The sequence below is a fragment of the Cibotium barometz genome, chromosome 21 (assembly GCF_041138505.1).
Source record: "Cibotium barometz isolate CiBa-2024 chromosome 21, ASM4113850v1, whole genome shotgun sequence".
In the NCBI taxonomy this organism is placed as follows: Eukaryota; Viridiplantae; Streptophyta; class Polypodiopsida; order Cyatheales; family Cibotiaceae; genus Cibotium; species Cibotium barometz.
Window position 1 is genome coordinate 55621960 of NC_141066.1, and position 20079 is coordinate 55642038.

At 43.8% G+C, this 20079-nt stretch overlaps 1 protein-coding gene across 1 annotated transcript in view; it reads right to left on the bottom strand.

Annotated features, from left to right (window-relative positions):
* Window positions 1–1598: 1598 nt before the first annotated feature.
* Window positions 1599–20079, bottom strand: part of LOC147627390 (ubiquitin-fold modifier 1-like) — a 39207-nt gene continuing 20726 nt past the window's right edge. The window contains exons 3-5 of the mRNA XM_086816035.1: window positions 2093–2190; window positions 1986–2018; window positions 1599–1855 (exon numbers count right to left, since the gene is read on the bottom strand). Coding sequence (XP_086672161.1) covers window positions 1776–1855; window positions 1986–2018; window positions 2093–2190 — 211 coding nt within the window. The 3' untranslated portion in view covers window positions 1599–1775. The remainder of the gene's footprint in view (window positions 1856–1985; window positions 2019–2092; window positions 2191–20079) is intronic.

Sequence of the window (20079 nt, forward strand, 5' to 3'; positions counted from 1 at the left end):
ATTATATATTCATGCTTCCAACAAGCTCTGATTTTTTTTAAGAGAATCATATGCACTAAATCAACGGATGGATTTTAAATAAATCAACAATGTCAAGCCACTAAGGCAACACACTTGAGAAAATGGATTTGTTGCTTCCTTATCAGTTCTTGTCAACAAGGTGATTTCGATCAACTCACGCTTTCAAGTCAAAAGTTACGAATGTCCACATTCACAATGTTCAACCTGAACCCACAAAAGTTGTCTTCATTATACCTTTATTGTATTGCAAAAGGAACTTGGCTATGTTGTGTGTTTGGAATGTTTACACATCTTGGTTGTTGGTCTTGTATCATGTGGAAGCAAACTTATAATTATAAGGCCAATCAAGTAAAAAAGTCTTATCCTATGCAACTTGGTGAGAAAAAAAATTGCGTAGTATATACATCAACTTCTCATGGTCTAAATCTTCTCCTCCTCAATGTGCATAGCATCTAGTGTCTTCTCTATTCTTTGCATTGCAACTCCATGCTAGTGTATATGGGCATGTGCATGCATTGGGTTTGAAAAGGAAATGCCATTACACAATTTGTATATCCTTCCCTCCACTTTCTTCTTCTCCATTCTCACTTCTTATTGCAAGGCTAGGCATTACACAATGAGGATGAGAAACGTTGGTAGCCATGCAAGCCAAAGGCTACTCCTGATTTGCAACACACCCATTACACAAGAAAACGCCACAATTTGAGAAGAAGCACAAGCTCTTGTGAATATGAGCGTCATTGTTTAGTCTTCACTACCTACTACTGCTAATGTTGTAACAATGATCCCAAGTTTTACATATCATTTTTGGCAATAAACACATTCAAGAAGTTTTGAACACGAAACTAAACATGAATTTCATTAGATTGGTCAAGTAAAGAGGGACTCTTCGTCTGCATAAGGTGCTTCCTCAGCGGCATCACCTACAGGCGGATAATAAGCGCCTACGAGTAGTGAAAAGGTGAAAAACGGTAACTACAGAAGGAGGTGCCTACAGGAGGATCTTAGGCGTAAGGCTAGTCCGCGGGGGGGCGGGGGGGGGGGGGGGGGGGGGTTAAGAGGGACTATTCATATGCATGCTTTTTTTTCTAAATAAAACAGCATATGATTGGTGGGGTTGGAAACCTTCAATTGCAAAGCATAAAGTAAGAACTACAAAGTTGAGCCAAATCTAGAGCTCCTCCACGGTTCACTTGATATTCAAACAACTACTTCTAAACTTCAGCAAAAGCAAACACGACACATGTTTCTCTTCACACGGCTCAATCTTGCAATGCCTCGATGATGTAAAATAAGATGGTTATGCATAGCCAATACAAAGACAGTAACATCAGTAGCATCTACAACACGAGACCCAGGCATTGCTGATTGATTTTTTACTGAAGATGGTAGACTGATACTAAGGTCAATGGCAGCTATTCTAGAGATGCCGGACTGGGCATTCTCGAGGTTACACCTTATCATGATGATGACCAAGATTTGATTTTTTTGCATCAAAAAATACTTCTGGTCATGATGTTGGGGTCACTGTAGTGTCTCTTCTCATTCCAATTGCAAAACCAAAAGAAACACACACATCTAAACATATATGATAGTATTAAATCACGTAACCACCTCACACACATTGATCTTGTTTTGGCAGTGATTATTTGATTTAAAAATTTCCAACAGTTTCACAACATTGACTAATAAGTAATGATAAATTGTCATCACCATAATGGATCAATGATCAAGTCCATTGACCAAAACATAACTCATCTCCAAGCAGGCCAACATCCCACCCTGTCTCGAGGGATGAGTCGTAGATCCGATCCATGTTTCAAAAAGACACTTCCTAAACAAACCAGCCACTAATGAGAAGAGAGCGTCTTTTACACACACAGCATATATATGTAACAAGCACCTCAAATAAAATGTGCACACAGGAAATCCTTAAATGCTTTGGAATACATTTTCTTTCGAACCTGCAGTTTGCTGAGGATTTATTCCAACACCGTCTGAAAGGCAAAAATAGAGGATGTTAATGCAATGAAAAATCAAAACATATCTAGCTAGTAGTATATAGGCTCACCATTTGTGATGATGGCACTTGTTTGCGGTGGAACTTTGAACTCTTCAGCTGCAAACTTCAGCACTGCAGTAAATGGAGCCTCCTCGGGTACACTAAAACTGGAAAAACAATTTTATATTTTGCTGAGTTCAAACAACGAAAACACAAGCTAACATCCATCTCCATCTCTCTCTCTCTCTCTCTCTCTCTCTCTCTCTTACCCCATCGCGCATCGGGCCGGCTCCCGTCTCCTCCCATGTCCTTGACCACAGCTTGAGTTGGGTGACTGTGACAATGGTGCTCCCTCTTGAAGACAGTGAACAAGATCGAAGAACAAGCTCAAAAGGCCCTTTCAGACCAAAAGAAACTGATAGACAGGACATTGAACCAGCATCAAAAGGAGATTCGTGCTGTCAAGACAGATTCAGGGCAAAGAGAAAATGTACAAACAGCTGCAAGCTAAGATGCGACGAGAGATGGAAGCCTGGAAGGACGCACGCTTGGCTGCATGCATACACCTGGCCGCCTATGTGTCCAGAGAAACCAGACTGTAAGCTGCAGCCTGACTCTGTGCAAAAGAGCACGTGTTTCAGCCCTGTGCGCTTGCAGTCCAGCCAGCCGGTGTCTTGCCAAAAGCACAGGAGAAGGAGATTCAATAGGCGCCTGTATACACTGCAGCGCAGCAGCCAGCCCGTGAACTCTTCCCAAAAAGCAGGCGTTGAATGATATTCAGCTGCGCCTCTCCATGATTCAGAGCAGCCCGCCAGTAACTCCTTCCAAAAAGCAAGAGTAGCGCTGCCCACCTGCAGTCCTTCCAATCAGCCACAGTAGGCCTGAAACGCAGCCCTGCAGCACAGCCCGCCAGCCTTGTTTTCTCCCAAAAAAAAGCACGAGAGAGAAAGAGGCGTGCCCCCCCCCCCCCCCCCCCCCCCCCCAAAAGTAGAGTAGCCTCTATAAATTACCTAGGGGCCTCCCAAGGTTATAAAACCTTTTTAACTTTAAAATCTCTGTCCCCTTCACACTTGGGGTTGTCCACACATGGGTTTCCTTTTCAACTCCAAACTGATGCCATTCACACTGTCCTCCATGTCCCCGTGCACACCTGCATACTATCCAGAGAAAAACACAGGGTCGTGACATACCCCCCTCTTGAAAAATAGCAAGCATCCTCCATTGCACTCAATGGCACAGTAAGGCATCTTATGAGCAAAGACTCCCCATACGACAAAAGCAATGGCCCTCAAGTGCACCTGGGTGATGAAAAAAAAATCATCCTGCACAATAAGGTCACACCGTCATGTCAAAGTGACAAACAACTCTTGCTTGTTCCTGCAGAACCTACAGCAAAAGTCTAAAACCAAGTGGAAACACGTTAACTGTGTTAGCCAAAAACAAAACCATGCATCATTCTACATATGACACACATATGCATGATACATATATGCATTTGCAAACAATATGCTCCTCAAAATGCTCTACCTACTCTAAAGTAACAGTCTAAGGGGTACTCGCAAGCCTTACGCCCATGGACATCTTGTAGGACCCACGACTGATGGTACAACTTGAGCCATCCCGCAGGAGTCACACCCAGTGGTGCATCCATGAACATAATAAAATTTTTTTAGACCATAGAATATAGATATCCATATATATATATATATATATTCAAGAAAAAAAAACACAAAAGCTAAGCCTAGCTTTTGCAGATTTTTGGCTTTTGGGAAATCTTTATAAACCCCCTCAAGTGGGCTTCTTGCCACACATCTCTCAAGTTCTCAAGTTTTCAAGCTCTCAAGCTCTCAAGTTCGCTCGCACTTTTGTTGTGCAAAGATCAAATTTTCTCTCCACGTACCCTCTTCACGATGTCGACCCAAGAATCAGAGTTGGAGCCCCTCGTGGAACGCGAAGGCTTGCCGACGGAAGGTATCGATGCCTATCTTTTTGACGATTTTGTGTCAAAATCAGATTTCCAAGAGTTCAAAGTAGCTCTCGAAGCTCCTTCGACGGAACGTCAGGCACAAATCGCAGCCCAGATGCAAGCTTTGCAGAACTCCATCGCTCTATTGACCACTACTCTCTCTACTTTCTCGGGTATGGATACCTTGGCTTCAGCTTTAGGCCCCAATATTACTCCGGAACCGTTCGGGGGCGAGCAAAAGCAACAAACCAAGGAGATCGTGGACACGTGGCTACATAAGTGGCAAGTTCACTTTCAGTTTCATCCATATGATGATGGAAAGAAGATACAGTTAGCAGCAGGTTTCCTGTCCGGCAAAGCTTTGCTTTGGTGGAAGGAACTCAACCCTAAGCCAACGACTTGGGCTCAATTTGAAGATATCTTCAAGAAAAAATTCCTCAAGAAAGAGGATGACTATGATGTTGTTGCCCGGTTTTCAGCTTTGACCATGACCTCGCAGCACCTCACTTATGAGGTCTACCTCTAGAAGTTTCGTGACTTACAGATGAAAGCTACAAAGATGGATCCCACTACTCTTTTGGGGTTTTTCGTAGCTGGTTTACCAGACTCGTACCGATTACAGGTTAAAAATAACAAATGTAAAACTTTGGACGAGGCCATTCAATCAGCTCGTATCTATGACGATACGATGGTCTCTTCCAACCGTTACCGAGCAGGGGAACAAGCATAAAAGAAAGTTCTCCGCACCTATGGCTAACACGACAGAAGGCAAGTCTTCGGACCAATCTTCGAAGAATTTAAATTCGATACCAGCGAAGAAGAAACGACTCCTTAGGGCTTTAAAGCTCAAGAAGGAAGGACGTTGTTTTATCTGCGAAGAAAAAGGACACATGCGTAATGAGTGCCCGAAGCAAAGGGGTACCAAGTCAAACGCAGGACCCAAGCCAAAGGCAACTAACCAGTTGTCTTTGACAGGTACGTCAATTACTGTACTTTCTCGCCCTAGTACTTGTTTTGATTATCTGTACTTTCTCGCCTTAGGGCTTTAAAGCTCAAGAAGGAAGGACGTTGTTTTATCTACGAAGAAAAAAGACACATGCGTAATGAGTGCCCGAAGCAAAAGGGTACCAAGTCAAACGCAAGACCCAAGCCAAAGGCAGCTAACCAGTTGTCTTTGACAAGTACGTCAATTACTGTACTTTCTCGCCCTAGTACTTGTTCTGATTGTCTGTTCAATTTTAAGGTATTTGGCATGCATGATCTTCTCCAAGTTTATGGAGAAGTGAATGGCCATAAGATTCACATTCTTTTTTTCCTTTTTTTTTTCCGAGAGAGAGATCCTACTAATAGTTAACATTACAACTCGCTCAACGTCCCAGCCACGCTGGTGTCGTGAGCTACAAGACCATCTATGCGGCCCTCTGAAGAGGGCGACGAGCACACTCGACCACAGAGAGCGGAGGGGCTACACTGGAGTCCTCCTGGGAAAGGCGGCCAGAACACGATCGACGCCAAAAGGGAAGCTTATGGAGAGCGCGGATGAGAGGTGCCGCCGAGGGGTCTAAGCAGTTCGCATAACTTTGTTAACTACAAACTTGTGCAGAAATTGAGTCTTGATACGACACTCAGCGACCATACCTATGAGGTACGCCTACCTGCGGGAAGGCAAGTTTGGGATCGCAAGGTGGAGATGCTTCCAATCCAGATTCAGGACTACAAAGACACTCTGGAATGCTATGTTATGCATCTGGAAAATGTAGACTTGTTATTAGGGATTGAGTGGTTTAAGACTCTTGATGTCCAGATAGATTAGTCTAGTCATATTTTTTCTTTTCAGCATAGGGACACCAAGTATAGTATTTTAGGTAATTGTATCCATCCCTCTCAGGGACCTCTTGTAAATACAATTGATTTTGGAAATATAATGGATTCTTCTTTGTATACCGCTTTCCATTGTGTATTGATTCCACTTTCTTCTTTTCTCATCCCTTCCTTTGGATGTGAATGAATTAAGTGTGTTTGAAAGCAAAGAATTACAAAAGATACTTGATTCGTTTCAAGATGTATTTCCTAAGGAATTGCCATCGGGTTTACCACCTGAACGGGCAGTAGATCATCGTATTGACTTGATCCCTGGTGCTCATCCTGTCAGTATTCCACCTTATAGGATGAGCCAAGCTGAGGAAGATGAGTTGGCTAAACAACTCAAAGATTATTTGAGGATGGGCCAGATCCGTCCAAGTAAATCACCTTGGGGTGCACCTGTGTTGCTTAGGAGAAAGAAGGACAATACTTGGAGAATGTGTATAGATTACAAAAGATTAAACAAGTTGACCATTAAGAACCGTTATCCTCTCCCTAGATCAGATGACCTGATTGACCGGTTAGCAGGAGCGAAATATTTTACGAAGATAGATTTACGTGCTGGCTATCACCAGATACGTATTCATGAAAGGCATGTCGAAAGAATCACCTTTCGGACTAGGTATGGCCATTACGAGTTTCTCGTATTACCTTTTGGGTTACCCAATGCTCCAGCCACTTTCCAGCAAATGATGAACGATCTTTTTCGTGAACATTTGGGAAAATTTGTGGTGGTGTTCCTGGATGATATTTTGATTTATAGTCGTACTCTTGAGGATCATGTCAGACACCTCACGATTGTCTTATCTATTTTGAGACAGAATCGACTATATGCTAAGTTGAGTAAATGTGAGTTCTTTATGACCAACATCATTTACTTGGGACACAAGATCACTAGAGATGGATTGAGCATTGACTATGACCGAGTTCAGAAGGTTTTGGACTGGCCTATACCACGAACAGTGAAACAACTTCGTTCTTTTCTCGATTTTGTTGTTTTTCTTCGGAAATCTGTACAGGAGTACTCTCAGCTCACACTACTGATAACCGACTTATTGAAAGGTCATGGACGTAAGTCAAATCAGTCTATCACTTGGAATAACGATTTGGATATGGCCTTCAGACTTTTGAAAGATAAAGTCAAGGAAGCACCTATCTTAGCATTACCTAATCTTAGTCGGCCTTATGTTCTTGAAACTGATGCCAGTGACTATGCTATCGGGGCTACTTTATTTCAAGATGGTAGACTGGTTGCTTTTGAAAGTAAAAAGCTAGACGACACTCAATCTCGTTGGCCAACCCTTGAGAAGGAGCTTTATGCTGTGATTCATGCTCTCAAGGTTTGGAGACATTATTTATATGACTCCAAGTTTGTGGTATTGACTGATCACATCAGTCAATCAAATATGTGTGTGATGCGGATAATTTGAGAGGCAGGAAAGCTCGTTGGGCAGAGTTAATGCAAGATTTTGATTTTGAGATCCGTTATCGGAAAGGGTCCATGAATAGTATTGCAGATGCGTTTAGTCGGATTAGAGAGGTGAATTCTTTGTCGTTCACCGAGATTTCTACTGACTTATTTCAGTCATTGAGAGAGCTTTGCAGGACTGATAGTTATTTTGGTCCATTTTGGCAGAAGATCCAGGACGGGAGCTCATTGATGGACCAAGACTCGATGACTGAGCAGTCTACCATTCAGGCTGCAGGAGGTCAGTGGATGATTCGGAATGGTTTGCTATTCCGTAATGACAAAATTTGTGTACCACAGATCCCGGACATTAGGTCCAAGATTCTTAAGAAGTGTCACGACGCCCCTTCTGCTGGACACCCTGGGGTACACAGGACACTATCATTAGTGACACACACTTTTTATTGGCCGAAGATGAAAGGGTATGTAGAAGATTATGTTCTCAAGTGTTAGATTTGTCAGGCAAATAAAGCTGAACGCTTTAGACAGGCTGGGTTGTTGCATCCTTTGCAAATCCCAGGTAATAAATGGAAAAGTATTTCCATGGATTTTATTACCGGATTGCAAAGAACACATCACGGCCACGATTCTATTTGGGTTGTGGTGGATCGTTTGACAAAAATGGCTAGATTTTTACCGACCCGAAAGACTATTACAGCTACGCAATTAGCTCGGCAGTTTATCGAGCAATTGTTTAGACTGTGCGGGTTACCGCAGGACATAGTCAGTGATAGGGACTCTAAGTTTACGAGTGATTTTTGGAAACTTGTTTTTGAGAAGTTGGAAACAACTTTGAATTTGAGTTCCTCTGATCATCCTCAATCTGATGGCCAGGCTGAAAGAGTGAATCAGATTTTGGAGAATATGCTTCGAGCATATGTATCCAAAAGACAGAGTTCATGGGAGGATTATCTTCCTATGTTAGAATTTGCATATAACAGTACTAAGCATACGAGTACAGGGGTTAGTCCTTTCATGCTTATGTATGGTTTTCAACCTAGATCACCTGTTACAGTAGGATTCTCAGGACTTCAGCATGATGCAGCACGTAATTTTTTGCAAGATATGCAGGAAATGTTACAAGTTGCAAAGGAATCTATTAGAAATGCTCAAGACCGAGACAGGTTTTATTCTAATAGACATCGTTCACCTAGAGAGTTCTCTGAAGGAACGATGGTGTATTTGCGAGTTCCGAAAGATTCCGAGACTTTACGGACAGGTAGATCTTCGAAATCAAATACTGTGGACCATTTCGTGTTACACGACGGATTGGTTCAGTTGCATATGAATTGGATTTGCCTTCTCATGTGAAAGTTCATCCTGTATTTCATGTCAGTAGACTTAAGGAAGTACTGGGTGGAGCAGATCAGTTAGTTACTCCTAAAAGAAATTATAAATGTCGAGGACATGACATTTATTCCGCACGAACCTGAAAAGATTCTTGGATTTCGTGAACGAAGATTGCGTAATACGCTTATCACGAAATACAAGATCAAGTGGAAGGATCGTGTTAAGGAGGACATTACATGGGAGACATTGACTACTCTTCAGAGAGATTACCCTGGCTTTTTAGTGAGCTCAAGAGTGAGCTCTTAGAGGAAGGGAAGTATGTCATGTGCACAGTGTGCATCTACCGTGTGCTACACGCATGCAAGACTAGTTTCGAGGCTTGGGGAAGCTTGGAACTAGGCAGGCTGATTGACGAGCTGAGTTAGGGAAATACTAACGGGCGGGCACCCAAGTATGGACGGACGGGCACCCAAGTGTGGACGCCCGATGACCGGCCAAGAGCCTATAAAAGGGTGGCCAAGGTTAGTTATTGTATTATAGAGAGTCTCGCGAGTTTGTGAGAGCTCTATGGTCTTGGAGCCTGGATCTAGTGCAAACATGCACCTGCTTTATGCAACCGAGGCCGGCAGCAATCTCGAGGCCCGCGAGGGCAGCTTCGTGGCGGTATGGGACGTCGCGAGGAGGAGATTGGTCAGTACGTCATCCTAGTTAGCTCAGCTCGTGGCTCGGTGGGGACAGCCAAGACTGTGGGCTCGCCCACGGCTGTCATGGTTGGGAGGTGAGTCAGGTCTGCACCCCCTTGCTTGTTTGTTTGTTCGTTTGTTTGCAAGATTCGAGTTTCGAACCAAGATCGATCACGAGGGGATCCCTGGGGATTTGACACGTGGGCAAACCCACAGTCTTGGCTGTCCACACCGAGCCACGAGCTGAGCTAACTAGGTTGACGTACCAACCAATCTCCTCCTCGCGACGTCCCATACCGCCACGAAGCTACCCTCACGGGCCTCGAGATTGCTGCCGGCCTCGGCTGCGTAAAGCAGGTGCACGTCTGCACTAAATCTAGGCTCCAAGACCATAGAGCTCTCACAAACTCACGAGACTCTCTATCTCCCAATAACTAACCTTGGCCACCCTTTTATAGGCTCTTGGCCGGTCATCGGGTGTCCACACTTGGGCGCCTGCCCGTCCATACTTGGGTGCCCGCTCATTAGTATATCCCTAACTCAGCTCGTCAATCAGCCTGCCTAGTTCCAAGCTTCCCCAAGCCTCGAAACTAGTCTTGCGTGCGTGTAGCACACGGTAGATACACACTGTGCACATGACACATAGGATCCCTACTCTCAGGCCTCATTGTGAGAGCTATGATATTTCTCTAGTGATACAGCGCAGATATTGGCATAGACTTTGGCACTCATACAGAAGGAGCGAGATCTTCCATTTCTTTTGGTTATTCTTACATGGTGGTCTCCCCCCAATCAGTGGAGATCAGTTTTTGGTGTAGCACCTTCCTGTCCTAGGTGTGCGGAAGATTCTGAGACCGTACAACATTGTTTATGGGGATGCAGCACTGCACAGCAGATTTGCGGTCCTGTAGCCCAACTTATGGGCAAATTGAGTGGCCAAGCCATGCATGTGACTTGGGGGGCAATTGCTTGGCTCTCCCAGTCCACCGGTCCGCAGCTTTTTTATGAGGGTAGATGAAGGCAATGAAGTGTTAGGGTTAGGGTTTACACAAGCTTCAAGCAGGCGTGGAAACCAACAGAGAGAGAGAACACGACTTCAGTCTATTGCTTAATAAAAAAGTGAAGTACAATAGCCACATAATAGTGACCCTAAAGATAAGTGTTCACATGTCCGGCCATAAAATGTGCCAGGTGGACCAAAACACTTATAAACTGCATATAAGTGAAACTGAACTAAACTGGGGGAAAAAACCTCCACTAATTGAAGTAAAAAATGCCCCAGTAATCTACTGATGATCACTAGCACTCCTCTGGGTGCATACACAGCGTAAAACCCAACAAACCCCCCTGGAGTGATATGTGATCACTGTACATCATCCACCAAAAGGAAACAAATTTAAAGCACTGCGGAATGCTTCAAATTTCGGACGTGATAATGCCTTGGTGAAGATGTCTGCCACATTCTGATCTGTAGGACAGTAGATCAGACTGATATCTCCTGCCTGGAGTCTCTCCCGAACAAAATGATAGTGAATCTCAATGTGTTTCGTGCGAGCATGAAACACAGGATTCCTGGCCACAGCAATGGCACTCTAACTATCAGTATAGATAGGTGTAGGCTCCTCCACTGAAATATCCATATCAGTCATGAGACGACGCAGCCAAACACACTCAACAGTAGTAGTGTAGGCTGCTCTGTACTCTGCCTCACAAGACGAAGTGGCCACTGTGGTCTGTTTCTTGCTTAGCCAAGAAATGCATGAAGAGCCAAGAAAGAAACAATTTCCACTAGTGGAATGTCTGGTATCAAAATCACCAGCCCAATCTGAATCACTGTAAGCGTATAACTGCATGTCACCCCCCTCAGGATAAAGCAATCCAAGAGACAAGGTACCCTGCAAATAACGGAATACACGCTTCACAGCTTGCCAATGTGACAACCGCGGGCTGTGCATGAATCTGCTCAACTGAGAGACTACATACTGAATATCTGGCCTTGTATTACACAAGTAAATAAGACACCCAACAGCCTGAGCATATGTAGTGGCATCAAAGGAAACACTGTCATCTTGTAGTGACAGTTTCATCCCAGGCTCCATAGGAGTACTAATAGGCTTGCAATCCTGAAATTTAAACTTCTCCAGAAGTTTAGCAACATAGCGTGATTGCAACAACCCAATGCCTCTGTTATCCTGCACAAACTGTATGCCCAAATAGTAATGTACAAGGCCCAAGTCAGACATGTCAAATGTCTGTTGCAGTATCTCCTTAAAAGCTGCAATTTTGTCATCATTTGATCCCATGAGCAAGAGATCATCCACATAAAGACTGATGACCAGCAGATCTGTCTCTTCTTTCTTTACATACAGAGTGGCCTCTGATGGACTGTTCACAAATCCCTGAGTGAGTAGAAAAGCATCTATTTTTGCATACCAAGCTCGTGGAGCTTGTTTCAAACCATACAAGGCCTTTTTCAGCCTGCAAACTTTCCCCTCATGACCATGTTCTGCAAAACCCATGGGCTGAAATACATAAACTTCCTCCTCGAGGTCCCCATGTAGAAATGCAGTCTTTATGTCCAACTGGTGAACAACCCAACCACGATGTGCAGCCAATGCAATGACACACCTAAGTGTCGACATACGGGATGTAGGAGCAAATGTCTCCTCATAATCAATGCCCTTCTTCTGTGCATAGCCCTTTGCAACTAGACGGGCTTTGTACCTGTCAATGGATCCATCTGCATGTCTTTTCAACTTATAGACCCATTTAGTACCAATTGCTTTCTTGCCTTTGGGCAGATCAACCAAATCCCATGTTTGATTCCTTTTAATAAAATCAAGCTCATCCTGCATGGCTTTGTTCCAATGCACATTATCTCGTGCATCCACAAATGAATCAGGCTCATCATCATCCTGTAAACTGGCTGCCATAACTAGATTCAAATCCATGATGTGTGCATGCTCATTGGTCCTTGTCTCCCTACGAGTACGACCAGCAAGAGGACCCTCTAAATGGCTGTCCTGTAATGTCCTCAAATACCATCTAGGTATATGTCTGACCTGTGGTGCCTGCTGCCCCATATTTGGTTCAGCTTCTGGCTCATTTGGCTGCTGAATTTCTGCACCACCTACATCATTTGCTGGCTGTCCTGTACCCTCATGAGTTGGATCACCAACTGTGGAATGAAACTCCATGGGTAGTAGACCTTCAAACACATCATTTTCAGCCTGATTTGCCTCATAACCAGCCATGGATATTTCTGATTTTTCATCAAAAATCACATCCCGACTAGTGAATATCTTCCTGGATAGTGGGTCATATAACCTGTAGCCCTTGCTCTCACGGCTATACCCAACAAAAATGCATTTTGTGGCTTTATCATCCAGCTTCCTCCTCAACTCTTTGGGTATGTGTGCATATGCAAGACACCCAAAGATACGAAAATGCGATACAGAAGGCTTGCGGCCATGCCAAGCCTCAAAAGGAGTAATAGAAACCAATGCCTTTGTGGGACATCGATTCAAAATATGACAAGCACACATGACTGCTTCAACCCAAAAGATATATGGTAGCCTTTTTGCCTTTAACATACATCTGGCCATCTCCATGAGTGACCCATTCTTCCTTTCTGCAACCCCATTCTGCTGTGGAGTGTAAGGAGTAGTATACTGATGTTTTATACCTCTACTCCCAAGAAAGGAATTCAGCATATGTGACATATATTCCCCCCCTCGGTCAGAACGGAGAGTTTTCACCTTGCATCCTGACTCTGTCTCAGCAAGTGCTACAAAGGCCAAAAATGCATCATATACCTGTGATTTCTGTGTCAAAGGATAGACCCAGCATATACGAGAGAAGTCATCAATAAATGTTGCAAAATAGAAGCAACCACCTAATGACTTCGTCTGCATGGGACCACAAAGATCACTGTGTATAAGTTGCAACTTTGCAGTTGCTCTTAGAGCCTGATCACGTGGGAAGGAAAACCTGTGCATTTTTCCCAAAATACATCCTTCACAAATGTGATCTGGAGGCTTCTCCATGAGAGGTAGATCTGTAAACATGTTATGTCGCTGCATAAGCATAAGACTACCAAAATTTACATGCCCCATGCGAGCATGCCATAACTCCGCATCAACCATAGCTGAGTAAGAGTGAATGCATGATAAGCAGACTGATCCACTGGCTGAAATGCATCCAACTGATAAAGTCCATGACATAATGTACCAGTAAGCATCAAGGTCAAGGCATTAGCTTTGTCTCTGACCATGCATTTATCATCATCAAAGTGGACTTGCATTCCACAATGTGCTAAAGAAGAAATGGACAACAAATTCTTCTTTATCCCTGGTACATATAAGGCATCTGTAAGGCGGAGAATGGAGCCATCAATGGCTGTGAGCTGAATCTCCCCAATGCCACGAACTAGATATGAAGCATTGTTGGCACACTGAACAGTTTTGCCAACAGGGGCAGGGCCAACATGACTAAACAAATCCTTGCGAGATGTGATATGCTTTGAGGCACCACTATCAAAATACCAAGTACATGCATGCTCTGTCAAACTGAGTGCCTGTGAAGACCAAGAGGCATCATAGCTGCATGTATAAAAACAGTAATCCCTGTCCTCAACAAAAGAAGCAGTCTCTGGAGGAGCTTTAGAAGCATCATTAACAGACATCCCAGCTTCCCTTGCCTTCTCTTTGGCAATCCTCTTCCTACATTCCGTGATGTAGTGACCTGGCTTCTTACAGTAATGACATTTGCCCTTCTTCTTGGGCTGTCCATCACCTTTCTTGGTATCCTGTGAAGAACCACCATCACCTGAATTTTGATTTGAACTCTTTGGCTGAGTTTTTCCTTTCCCCTTTTGACCTGTAGTAAATGCTTGTTCAGCATTTGTGTTCATATTCATATTCTTCCTCATTTGCTCCTCTTGTAGTAAGAGAGCAACAAGTTCCTGACACTTGAGGGGTTCAACAGCATTCCTCATGCTGAGGTTCAAAGAGGTATGAAAAGCCAAGTAAGATCTTGGCAAAGAGTGCAAGATGGTGGACACAAGCTGTGTCTCAGGAATAATCTCATCCACGTTGATGAGTTGTTCTCTCAAATCCTACAGCTTGTTTAAGTGGCTAGACATATCATCTCCTTCATTCATTTTCTGATTTTCCAGCTCTCTTTTCAAAAATGAGATCCTAGCCTCATTACGAGCAGCATACATCTGCTCCAAAGTCACCCATGCATTCTGTGAAGAGCCAGCTGAACGAATATGAGGTATAATGGACCTCTGTACTGACAATGCAATGAGTGACAAAGCTTGTGCATCCCTGGCATCCCATGTCTTTTGAGCATTTGTTCTTTGAACAGGCAATGGCTGTCCTGGAGCCTGTACCTGTTGTCCTCGTCCACGAGCACCCCCTTGGGGAGGAGTCTCTGGAGCCAATGGACCTAGACGTGGTTCATCACCACTAACAAAATCCCAAAGACCTTTTGCCACAAGCACATTTTTCAGCATAAAACTCCACAAGGAGTAGTTCGTGCCATCCAATTTGTCTTCCTTAGACAAATATGTGAATACATCACTTTGCTGTTGATTTGCCATTATGCTTACGCACAATGTTGTACCTGTTTACCAAAAAACCCAATAGCAGAAACCCTGATAATAACTGTACTCCACTGAATACAGTTCACCCAAATATGCCTGCACTCTCAATCCTCTGAATGTGCAGCTCAATGCACCAGTGACTGAGGAGAGCAGCAAATGGCGTACACAATGCCAAAATGCCCCAAAAATGCCCAAATTTGCTGCACCCAAACTGTGCAAAAAAACCTGTATAGTTCTTTGCTAGAAAATCTGCCTGTTGTGCCTATATATTTTCACAGAGAAAATAAAAATGCCCAATATTCAAAACTTGCAATGCTTACCACAGTGTGATGTTAGCAAGTACAAGTTGACTTTAATGTACAGTTGACTGTACTGCACAGGACTGATGAAGGCTGCAGGCAGATTCGTAGAGGTACTCTGCAAGTACTGTGGTCGACTCTTGAAAGTACGGAAGCTGCACAGTGTCGAGTTGAGGGCGGCGCTTACTGTACGGGCAAGTACAGTAGGTGGAAGTTGCAGTCGTATCACAGCAGGTACAGTCGCCTAAGAGCAAGCATAGTACAGTCAACTGGTTCTGTACAGAAGCTGGTATGCAGCACTGAATGCTGCAGGGCTTCCTGCGCAGGTTTGTACGGAAGCTGGTAGCTAGGCGACCAGATGCTGAAGGCAGCGCTGACAGTTGTACGGGGCAGGTACAGTACTTGAAGGCGGCTCTACAGGGCTGGTACACGTGTGCTGACAGGAACGGAATGCAGTACGGCGCTGTCAGGTACGGAATGCAGTACGGCGCACAGGTGTACGGGCAGCAGGTGCTGAAGCTGCAGTACGGCGCACAGTTGTACGGGCAGCAACAGTGCTGTACGGCGCACAGGTGTACGGCGCTCAGGAGTACGGGCAGCAGCACTGGCAGTGTACGGGCAGGGCAGGGCAAGCTTCAATGCTCTGATACCAAATGAAGGCAATGAAGTGTTAGGGTTAGGGTTTACACAAGCTTCAAGCAGGCGTGGAAACCAAGAGAGAGAGAGAACACGACTTCAGTCTATTGCTTAATAAAAAAGTGAAGTACAATAGCCACATAATAGTGACCCTAAAGATAAGTGTTCACATGTCCGGCCATAAAATGTGCCGGGTGGACCAAAACACTTATAAACTGCATATAAGTGAAACTGAACTAAACTAGGGGAAAAAACCTCCACTAACTGAAGTAAAAAATGCCCCAGTAATCTACTGATGATCACTAGCACTCCTCTGGGTGCATACACAGCGTAAAACCCAACAGTAGACTCTAGTGTAACTTGGTTGAACACAATGCTAATCAATACACTTAAATACACTAAGATTTCATGGACACTTGTTCAAATACAAGAAGTAAATTGCTGAATTGACAAGAGACACACAATGAGCCGGAAAGGCCGACCCCTCCCTCAAATAAAGTATATTGATCTTGGGAGAATCAAGTACATAGTGTCATGGGCATTTCTGACCAAGATTTCCATACCAATGCATATGAATACAGTATTGCAAACAAGTGGTTGTCGATGTAGACTTGCAACCCACACTACCCTCTCAAGTGCCCATGTTCCCTACCATCTGCTCTCTATTGTTCCACCAACACAAGGTAGCAACAATCTGCAATAGAGCACGTAGGACAAGAGAATACTACACAGGGTATATGATCTTGTAATCCGGTTCCTCCCTCCTGCTACTTGCTCCCAAATTTAAGCATAAAAGCTTACCGATAGCAAGTAGAGTCGATGACAGCGGAAGTCTTCGCGATGGAAGTCCTTGGAGTGTTGAGATCTTTGATTTGTCGCCTTTCTTCGCGACAAAAGTCTTCAAGAGGATGAAGGGAACCTTGGGAAAGCTTACTCTATGGTTCAACTTGAGAAAGAAAGACTGAAATTAGGGTTTTCAGCAAAAAGACCAGAAATTACAGAAAAAATGAGAGCTGTTTTGCTGAATTTCAATCATTGGGAGTGAGTAGGAGAGTGATTAGCACTTGGAAACACTCTTGGAAGCTTGGAAAACACCCTAGCAAGTTGGGTATGGCTACGGAGAGCTTGGAAATGGAGAGAAATGGTGGAAAAACAGAGTTTTCAACCTCCAAAAATCTTCATGAAGAGAAAACACGAATTTTCTCTTAATAAGTAAGTGAATTGGGATCCAATCAGGTGAAGGGACATGGAGAGATGCCCATTTGAGTAAAAGGGGAGGATCAAGTCCTGGACATTGACGTCTTGTCCGCCTTGGGACTTCAGTGAGTGTGAACTTGGAAGCGGTCATAATTTATAACTGACTTTTGGGCGCCCAAACTTTAATGAAGTGGGAACGCACTCACTTATAAATATTGGCTAAGTCCTAAGGGCTATTTGAGCCTAGATTGGGTAATACTTACCACCTGTCACATGCCACATAACCATGTCAGCAAACAATTTCACACGCACGGTTCGCGGGCGGGCGTCCCCTAGCCCGAAACCAAACATAGGTCAGGCATGAAAACAGCATGCAATTTCATTTGCAGGCAAGCACATAAAGGTGCTATGCAATCCAGCATTGGTATGGACAATCCCCGTTCATGAGACTATACCAAAATAGACGTGCTCCAAGCAAGTACACGAGGTACCAGACCCAATGGAACACCAATCCACCAAGCATTTTCGGGCATGTACACAGAGGCACAAGTCCCAACGAAAAGCCTAGTCTACAGTATCACATGAGTGGCATCAATCCCCGGCATAAACAACTGCCATGGACACCAGTCCAATGTACATACATGATAAGAAAGCACAGGTGGACCAATTGGGTGGCCAAATGGTGACATCCCCCCGGCTTCTAAACAGTTGTCCACAACTAAAAAGCATCCAAATATGTCTGAAGCACATGCGGGCAATCTTTAAAGAACTCTTCATCTACCCATTTAGCATCAATGGGAAGATAGTTCCTAAACTTCACAAGGTAACGCACGCCTCACAACTTTGCCTGCAGCAAGCTTGTGTTCCTTGTGATACACAATCTTCTCTGGCTGCAAGATCTCCTCAAGCTAATCCACTTTTGGTGGATCCTCAATGACCATTTCACTGGGCTCCGGCCCTACATACTTGCGAAGGAGACTCACATGAAAAGCATTGTATATGTGCCAATGACTAGATAATGCCAATCTGAAAGCCACTTCATTGATCTTCTCAATCACTCGAAAAGGCCCATAGTACCTGGTTGCAAGCTTAGGATATGCACCCTCTTTGCTAGGCCTCTTTGCAAGTCTTGCTTTCTCAAATTTCAGCAATACCCAATCATTCTCTTTAACATCCAATTGCCTTCTATGCTTGTCGGCAGCCTTTTTATGCTTGTCTTGTGACCTTGCAATGGCTGTCCGCACCTGAGCAAAAGCAATATCCAAGTCTCTTACATACTCATCAGCTGCAAATATCTCATCCTTTGTGCGAAGGATGGGTGGCAAAACCACCTTACCATAAACAATCTCAAACGGAGCCTTTCCCGTAGATGCATGCACCGTGTTGTTGTATGCAAATTCCACAAGCGGTAAGTACTTCTCCCAAGAAGACTTCTGATCCGCCACATAACATTTCAAGAGATCCAACACGGCTGAATTTGCAGCCTCACTTTGCCCATCTGTTTGAGGGTGATAAGCTGATGAGAAGTCCAATTTGGTGTCCATATTATCAAATAAGACCCGCCAAAAGAGACTTGTAGTCTTGGGATCTCTATCCTCCACAATGGACTTCGGCATTCCATGATGTTTGAACACTTGTGCAAGATATATTTTAACCATATGCTCAGCTTTGATGGTCTTTTTGACCGGCAAGAAATGAGCTTGCTTGCTAAACCTGTCCACAATTGTCCAAATTGCATCATTACCCTGTTGGGTACGTGGCAAGTCTGGCAAGTCCATAATGAAATCCATTGTAATACTTTCCCATGGCTGCGTGGGAATAGGCAATGGCAGAAGCAAACCTGGTGCCTTTTGCCTATCAAATTTGACTTTTTGACAGGTGATACATGCACGTACATGTGCATCTATGTCCTTCCGCATACCTGGCCAAAAGAAATACTGCTCAATCATGTGCGTAGTAGGCATTATGCCTCTATGACCAGCATATGGAGGAGCATGGCACTCATCCAAAACCTTTTGCCTCATGTCAGACACCACACATAGGCAATTATCTTTCATGAGATAACCCTCTTTGATCACATATGAGACATGTGCATGACCAACCATCAAATCAGCCCAAATAATGACAAAATCAGTATCCGTATAAAACAAATCATGCATGGTAGACAAGTCCCCATGAGAGACAACCGAGATAGCCGCTACATACGGCTTTCATGACAATGCATCGGCCACTACATTCTTCTTTCCCGGAGTGTGCAAGATCTGAAAATGAAACATAGAGAGGAAATTGGCCATAATCATATGCTTCTCGAACAACTTAGTTTGAGTAAGAAAATACCTCAAACTCTGGTGATCTGTCTTCACAGTGAAATCAGCCCCAAGAAGGTAATGTTTCCATATAGTAAGTGCATGAATTACAGCCAAGAGCTCTTTCTCATAAATGCCAAGAGTTAGCTCTGCATCATGCAATCTACGACTCTCATAAGCCACGGCATGTCCCTCTTGATTAAGGACAGCTCCTATGCAATTTCCAGATGCATCACATTCCACACAAAAAGGCTTTTACAAATCCGGAATGATCAACACTGGACCATGAGTAGTTGCATCTTTCAATTTGAGGAATGCGTCTCTCTCTACATTAGTCCATTTGAACACGGCCTTCTTCTTTGTCAAATCATGTAAAGGAGAAGCAATCCATGCAAAGTGCCGAATGAACCTACGGTAGTAAGAGCATAATCCAAGAAAACTACGGATCTCATGCACCGAACTCAATTCAGGCCAATTCCGAATTGCATCAATCTTTGCAGGGTCTATATGTTTTTCCCATACTTAATAGAAGTCTCTTTCTGAAAAGAAAAAAAAAACATGCTACACGTTTTTTTTTTTAAAAATTTAGCTGCGCTTTTCTACTTAAAAAAACGGGCTGCTTTAGAAGAAAGGGACTAGACTTATTTCAGAATAAGTAAAGGCTACATTTTTTTTAACATTTTCAAACGTTTTAAAAAATGCCTGCATAAGTTTAAGAAAAAACCGGACTACTTTAATAA